The following is an 8,274-nucleotide window of genomic DNA, read 5'->3' as shown; positions in this document are numbered from 1 at the left end:
CTACTCTGGTAATTATTTAGAGTATGTCTTTATATTTTCACTCGCTGAATTTTACTCTGGTGATTCTATAGAACATGTACTAGTATTTCCATCCACCAAATTCTACTCTGGTAATTATTTAGAGTATGTCTTTATATTTTCACTCGCTGAATTTTACTCTGGTGATTCTATAGAACATGTACTAGTATTTCCATCCACCAAATTCTACTCTGGTAATTATTTAGAGTATGTCTTTATATTTTCACTCACTGAATTTTACTGTGGTGATTCTATAGAACATGTACTAGTATTTCCATCCACCAAATTCTACCCTGGTAATTATTTAGAGTATGTCTTTATATCTTCACTCACTGAATTTTACTGTGGTGATTCTATAGAACATGTACTAGTATTTCCATCCACCAAATTCTACCCTGGTAATTATTTAGAGTATGTCTTTATATTTTCACTCACTGAATTTTACTGTGGTGATTCTATAGAACATGTCCTAGTATTTCCATCCACCAAATTCTACTCTGGTAATTATTTAGAGTATTACTACTAGTGTATAGCCTGTCAAAAATGATGAGGCAAGTACTACCACTCCACCCCATATTATACCCTAACCTCTCATTTCATAGCTAACTGAAATAAATAAATTTTGCAAAATCAAGCTTGACCAACAAAGAGGCAGTCAAACATCAGTAAATTCCTTTGAAAGCCAATCAAAATTAAGATCATTCATGAAATGGATTTGTGGTGTATTCATTGAATAATTATTGGTAAAAATCAGTTAGATTAACAACTTCTAACCTATAGAAAACCCAGTGCGTTTTGGTAATGCTACATTCCAACAATAGTTTTTATGTTATGTTGCTTAGTAACAAAAGTATAACCTAATATTGTTGTTAGCCTAAGTACATAATGAAAAGTATAGACAACAAAACTGGAAAAATATTTGTTGATTTCAGAATTTAGAGTCTCTGTTGATTAAAGAGGTTTGTTTCAGATTAAAAAACCTTGATGATATAACATAAAATAGCTTGATTCAGAAGTGATTTAAGTTTCAAATTGAATTGATATTTTTACTTTCATGATAAACTTTATGCACTTGGCTCTAGGTTAGGTGATCTCACACTAGGTCTTTACTTTAGGCTTATTATACCAACACTCACTACACTTATAAGGTTTCATTGCACCCTCTCTTGGCCCCCTTGCACCTTGTCACTAAAATCATAATGGATAGACAGTAATCAAGGTATTCTATCTGGATAAATGCATTTTGGCTTTTATGACATCTCCTATTTTGAGAAATCAAGCGTGAAGTGACACACACAGGATTTTATAAAGGTTAGATGTCTTTATCTTCACCCACTGAATTTTATTGTGGGAATTCTTTAAAACATGTCCTCATATTTTCACCCAGCAAACATTTATGGTTGATGAAATCATTTTCATAGCTCCATATGGAAACTTCTATACTGGGGTTTATTGTTTTCATATATGAAGTTTTAATATAGTAGTTGATTGGTTTATGTAACCTCGGTTCTTTCTTCAAAGTTTGATGTAGACTTTTATGTGTGGGAAGTCTATGAACGTTTTGTTTTTATCTTTCAGGTTGCTGGAAGGAAAGGATTCCCACATGTTATATATGCCCGAATCTGGAGATGGCCTGACCTTCATAAAAATGAATTAAAGCATGTAAAATACTGTCAGTATGCCTTTGACCTAAAATGTGACAGTGTCTGTGTCAATCCGTATCATTATGAACGAGTGGTTTCTCCAGGAATAGGTAGGTAGTTGACTTAAAAAGTTATTATACACTAATTAACAAATTTCATTTGGTTACTCTAAGTCTACATTGTATGTTAGTTATGTCATGTTTTTTTTTAGAATTACATTCAAAATTTAATTAAAGTACTTTATTATTGTGGAATATAAATAAACTTGGCATCGAAACATAGTTAACCCTTTTACATTGTAAGTAGGTTATGTAACTTTCAAATTTTGTTCCAAACATAAAACTATTGGATAAAATTGTTTGAAACTTGAGAGGAACACTCCTAAAGGCATGAAGTGTCAGAAAATTGTTTTTTGTTTTTTTTACACTTTTCAAATTTCATTTGCATAACCTCTAGAACCTCCTAAATGAATATCAAGTTTTTTAAGGTAAAAATTTTCTCTACTATTTCACTAATTATTATAACAATTATCAATGTATAGTGCAATGAAATATTTAAAATTAAGAGAAAGAAATATGTATGTACCTTTTAACTCTTCATTGAATAATCAGAAAATTTCTTCGTTTGATTATATTCCTAATTTCAGGTCTTTACTTTTCCACTTATAGTTTATTTTTTAAGGTTTTATTTTCATTTCCTGTTTTTTACAGTTTATTACTTTTTTGGCAGATGCCAATGAGTGCCTTCGGGGCATATTGCAGTATCTTTGGCAGAGATATGCAAGCCGTCAGCAAAATGTTTTTGCACTCGCTCAGAAAGTTAACCCTTGTGAATAGATGTGAAGTTTGGGTTACATTAAAAATTATTAAACCTTTCAAATATGAATTTTAAAACATAAATAATACATAAAATACATAATTAATTGAAATATAAAAGTAAAACCTAAAACTATTTAACTGTCTGTCTTACTAATACGTATCTAGATGAGAGACAATGCTAAAGGTTAGTGATGACAAAATCAGCAAACATTGTTTCGACTATTTGACACACTTGGGAGATTGTTGTTTAAAATGAGATCTTTCTATTGGTTATAAACATGTCAATCAAATAATTACAAATAACATCCAAATAAAAGGGTGGGTCTGGCTACTGTCAAGTGGTGAGCAAATTTATTTTCTTCTGGTCTCCAGTTGACCTGATGGAATTTGAACTAAGAACAAACAGTATTGTACCAGTAGATTCAGTCTAGACATACATGTACAGCATACATAAGCTATTATCATGAAGTACTTTCACTACTTAATAGTAGGGATCATAATAAAACAAAATGGCAGCCATAAAAATGCCCCATTTAAAACCAACTTTCAAATGTCTGAATATTAACAATGACTGTTTCACAATATTGGCTGAGCAAAACTAAAGCTTATTGTACTGATACAGCTGCCTAAATCCCTATATATATGTGTTTATGGAGTGAATCAAAACTTCACAATTTCAACAAGTAAATAAGTGAGTGAATTTTTCTAGACAGGCATACAGAAAAGATTATTAAAACAAAAAAGTCAAAACAACAAAAACTGAGTTACTCAAAATTTAAATGATTTTAACACTTTCAGCACGGGCTAATGCAGTTTGCATCAGTTTGATTGGGGAAAGAAATTTAAGAAAGAAACATGGTAACTCTGAATGTTCTTCACAAACCCTCGTAAGATTTTGTCAAAGTTTATAGGTATTTTGTACACATGTCTTCATTTTATAGTTTTTCACATCTTTGTTTGCATAACCTCTGAACCTCCTAAATGAATATCAAAATTTTTTTAAGGTAAATGTTTATATTTTCATTTTCTCTGCCATAGCACTAACTCTAGCTATTATCATCAACGTGCAATGAAATAATTAAAATTAGGAAACAGAAAAAATATATATATACATAATATTTCATTTTTTGTAGAATATCCTTAAAGATTTTCCTTTTGTTAAATTTATACTTTCAGGTCTTTTCCTTTGTACATATAGTTAATTATTAATGTTTTATTTTCCTTTCTTGTCCTTTAGCACTTCTTATTTGTCTTGACACAAGTAAATGGTACCCTCGAGGCATATGATATTATCTCTGGCAGACATGTGTAACCCTTTGGCAAAATTCTCATGCACCACATAATATTTTAAGTCTTGCGAACTGATGCAGAGTATGATGTATATTTAAAATATGTTTAAACCTTTTAATTATGCATCTTAAATGTAACTAAGACAAAATTAACTAAAATATAATACTAAGATCTAAATATAATTTAAATTATATCTCCAACTATACCATATTTAGGTAAGAAACAACTGTAAGTGCTATAGTCGATCAAGTAGCCAACAATACTACAGTCAATTACATGTACCCTATGACAACAACTGCACACCAATTTCAAAATAACCATTGTTAGATTATAATGTAAAATGAGCTCTTTCTAATGACTATACACATGTGTTATGTAACATCTAAATCTAGGCTACGAAGCTCAAATATTGATATTGAAAGGTATTGTTTGAATATTGAATTTCTTCTTTTTTTGGGGGGGGGGGAATTAGGTTTTTTTCTTTCTGGTTCTTTTCCTGATTCCATTATTATTCATTTATTAATATTTATCATAAATTGTTTATTAATATTGGTGTGAAATCCTCTCTAGGCACTCATTTATTAACTGTGTTGAATTTATTTCTTAAGTGTTGTTATTGTGAATAAATTGTAATTTTGTTCTTGAACCCTGTATGTAGCATCGTGTTCATTTTAGACTGTTACATTCTTTCTTCACCGACCTCCTTGCCCAACTCCTATTCATGCCTAGGACCTTAATGTGGTTTTGCACACTCTCATGCATGCCCCGTTCCACCTTCTCTCAAGATATATTTCCTCCTCCTTCTTGACTATGGTCACCATCATTCAGATGTCTATCCTATTTATGCTATTCTACTGCACTTATATACTCCTTATCCAGAACTGACTTTCCTTCCTAAGACTTCTGTTGCTTGTAAGGCAACTGTATTTTCTCTTCTATCTCCCTTCTTTATATCCCTCACCTCTATGATAGTTTGTACCTGGATCAGCTCTTGTGTCCTGTTTGGGCTATTCAGTGTTAATTATCATGGACTTTTCCCTTTCAGGGTCCCTGCCATCATCTGTTCCTACACAGGGACTTCTCTCCTTCTACCCTTCCTTGATGGGTCCATTAACTTCTCTGGTTGGTATATTTTTCCTTGGATATGGATGCTTGCAGGCCTTTTCATATATCTTTGGATCAGATTTGTCACCTGTCTCTTTTGCTTTCCATCTTTGATGGCCCTTGGACAAGGTCCTCCAGACAGGTGTGTGGGTGACATCCCACACCTTCATTGATCATTATCTTCCTCATCTGACAGTTTTGTCAGGTTTGTCTCCCACAGGATTTGGACTTCCCTAATCACAATTATTCAATCAACCCACCATCTTTGAGATAGGTATGTTTCCTTATTCCCTTTTCTTTCTCTCTTATTAAACTGGATCGTGCCCGGTGGCTGATGTTGCTTCCTAAGATGTATTTATTTTCCCAAATGTGCATCGGGCCAGGGGTAATGGAACAAGTTCAAACCACCTATCTTGGCTCTACTAGTGCCCACTGCAAGTTGGGGTGTTCCACAAGACCAATAGAGAAATCCTCATGGTGGACAATTTCACGCGGTTGTCTGATCCAGACCGTACCAATTCCATGGACTGTCATGGAAAAAGCCAACACCAGGGAAGTGACCATCCACTTTTTTGGTTCACGCCTGCCTGCTTTTAGAAAGGTCTTTATGGTCACACATTGTATTTTCTTCAGTAAAAGACCTTTCCTGCTGATAGTCTAATGATCTGGGGACTTCTCTGAGTCTCCCCAATGCAAATTCTTCTGTCCTTTTCTTCAAATGGAGCATGGGAGACTTGCCACTTCCAAGTTTCTAGCCACCGAGGTGGTGGGCCATTGATAGTCCATAATGGTTGAATTTAACACAATACATTGAGAAATACGGTTGTGTGCCCTCCTTCTGCAGCCAGAGTCAAGGTGAGCACACATTGTATGGCCTGACTGAACCCTAACCAGACCACTACATACTGACTTGCCAACTGCTTGTGTGTGTATATATGCTCTGTTGGTCATGATCACATTCCATCCATCACTGCAACACTTCAGACTCTTTTGCCTTTATCTTGGCTGAATAGTATACCGTTATCAAGATGAGTGTGAAAGTATTCCCCCATGTAGCTCCTGCCCATGGGTGTCACATTCTACAGACTTTCTCTTCAGGTGCTTTATGAAGGGAACTCATCTAGGTTTAATTTTTTTTCTAGCCCCTCCACCACTTCAATGTGGGATTCTAGCATTTGTGTATGGAGGTGAGTTATCATCTTGGAAATTAACATTTTCCTAATCTGAAAATGTATTTCCGATAGTTACTCACATTTCTGCTCATCGTACCCTCTTCTGGTGCATCTTCTTACCTTGCCTAAAAATGAACTTATTGCAAGTGCGTACAACTAGTTACTGTGCATGGAGGTTGTGTCACCATCCTATTGGTGGAGGACTATTGTCACATGATGACATCACATATACCAGCACAGTTCATGTTAAACACATAAATTTAGGTAGGAATTGACTCGAGACTAATTACATGCAGATGTCATTGTCAGATGCAAGAGGGAAACAGCATTTCTGTGTGAAGGAGTCTATCGGAAATACACTTTCAGATTAGGAAAATGTTACCTTTAAAAAGAAAGCTTGAATATAAGTTATTAGTAGGTAGGCAAGCTTTTAATTATATTTTGTTTTTGAAGTGATATTTTCTTAGTTATTGATGTTTTTGTGTACTTTCATAATACATCATGAATTCTTTTTCTTGTTGAAAGACATTTCCATAAATTTGTATTACCTTTAATATCTTATTTGAGTTTGTAAGTTGGCAAGATTGCTATGAGAATTTTGTTTTTCCACTAGATTTATCAGGCTTAACACTGCAGCATTCAGGAGAAACATCAGGTAAGGTTTTATTGTAAGTTTTATTAACATTGCAAGTTATTCTACTTAGAGTTTGAAGGACAATTTTATTAAAAGATTTTAGTCTAGTAGTGATAAATATATAAAATGAACAAGGCTAGTTCTAAGACAATATCAAGTGAAATATGTTGAGGGTAAAACTGGTTTTATTTTTTCTAATGATTTCCAGTCTGGTTGCAAAATTTTGGCCACTTTTGTATTTGTATTTTTAAAAACTGAACTCAGAAATGAAACAAAGATATTTCATATATATATAAACATTGAATATTTTCAAACCTGTTAGATTTTGTTTTGGTAAGTTTACAGTTTATAATGAAATTAGAGCCACTACATGGCACAATTGTACTGTACTATTACACAGCACTTCCCTGGAAGTCAGGTTTCACACATGCTTATAAGTGAAATACAATCACAGGTTTGATAACAACATTGCTATTATGCTTTGTAAAATATAATCACAGGGCCTAATAACATCAGCGCTAGTCCACTTTTTAAAGTACAATCACAGGCTTAATAATATTAGCACTTAGTCCACTTTGTAAAATAATAGGCCTAATAACATAATCTATACTTCACTCTGATTAAACAATTTTGCAATATGAAATATATATTGTTAAAACTAAATGGATAGTATTTATGTTATTATGTCTTATTTGTAAAAGTTACCTATGTAATCTCTCTAGTAGAAGTTATGTACAGCTATTTCAAAAAGACCCCTATTAATCTCTGAGCTAACACTAGGACAAAGTCCACCATAAAATACCATTAGTTTCAAATTACAAATGGAAGATGTTCCAAAGTGGAAAGGAACGACCAAAGTAAATACGTAAAGAAAATAAGCACCAATATACTTATTTTATATAACTAATTATTTGAAAATATACAATCATGAACAATATTTGGGTAAAAACTAAAAGTTTAGAAATAAGAAAGAAAGAGAAGATGATCCCAATTTTTAGATGATATGTTTTTCTTAGTTTTCGAGATTTGAAAGTGTTGTAAAACTAAATTATGGCAAGGGAACTTTATTCTTTTTGACATTAGTAGTTTCTAAAGTTCAATGTTTGAAGCATTCCATTCAAAATAAAAACAAAGAAATGACCTAATTTTGTATCTGTACAAACTTTATCTACCTAGGAAGGAAGTGTTTAAATATTTCTATTCCCTAATATAACTTACAGTTGGGAGGGAGTAAATATCTCAGTTAGACTAAGCTGTTTGGTTTTATTCTTTAAAAAACTCTAAATCTAAGGATTTCAGTTACAATTTTATTTTGTAGATAATCCATAGGGAAAGATCAGACAGAAATTTCTTAAATTAATTTTCCTTTATACAAGATACCAGGCTGGAAAGGATTAAGCTATTTTCATTATAGAATGAGACGTCAAGTTGTATGAAATTTAAGGTAAATTAAAACTCATAACTATCATTTATGGGTCAAAGCTTAAAACATTAAAAACGTGATGTTGATAATTTAATATGTTATCATATTTGAAATATTTTTATATTGAATACATTTGTGAAGATTATTTCTGGAAAGGAATTAGAAATCGTAG

The 8,274-nt window shown here is 32.5% G+C and overlaps 1 protein-coding gene across 6 annotated transcripts in view; it reads left to right on the top strand.

Moving 5' to 3' along the window:
• The window catches only part of LOC106473808 (mothers against decapentaplegic homolog 4-like), a 13,573-nt gene extending 5,322 nt beyond the window's left edge, over nt 1-8,251 (top strand). For all 6 annotated transcript variants that reach the window (XM_022402190.1, XM_022402192.1, XM_022402188.1 and 3 more), the window contains 2 exons: nt 1,597-1,771; nt 6,659-8,251. In XM_022402190.1, coding sequence (XP_022257898.1) covers nt 1,597-1,771; nt 6,659-6,717 — 234 coding nt within the window. In that variant the 3' untranslated portion in view covers nt 6,718-8,251. The remainder of the gene's footprint in view (nt 1-1,596; nt 1,772-6,658) is intronic.
• The last annotated feature ends 23 nt before the right edge of the window (nt 8,252-8,274 follow it).

The sequence above is a fragment of the Limulus polyphemus genome, unplaced genomic scaffold, assembly GCF_000517525.1.
Source record: "Limulus polyphemus unplaced genomic scaffold, Limulus_polyphemus-2.1.2 Scaffold6515, whole genome shotgun sequence".
Classification (NCBI taxonomy): Eukaryota; Metazoa; Arthropoda; class Merostomata; order Xiphosura; family Limulidae; genus Limulus; species Limulus polyphemus.
The sequence above is the reverse complement of the archived record's forward strand: the minus strand, read 5'-3'. Positions and strand labels throughout refer to the sequence as shown.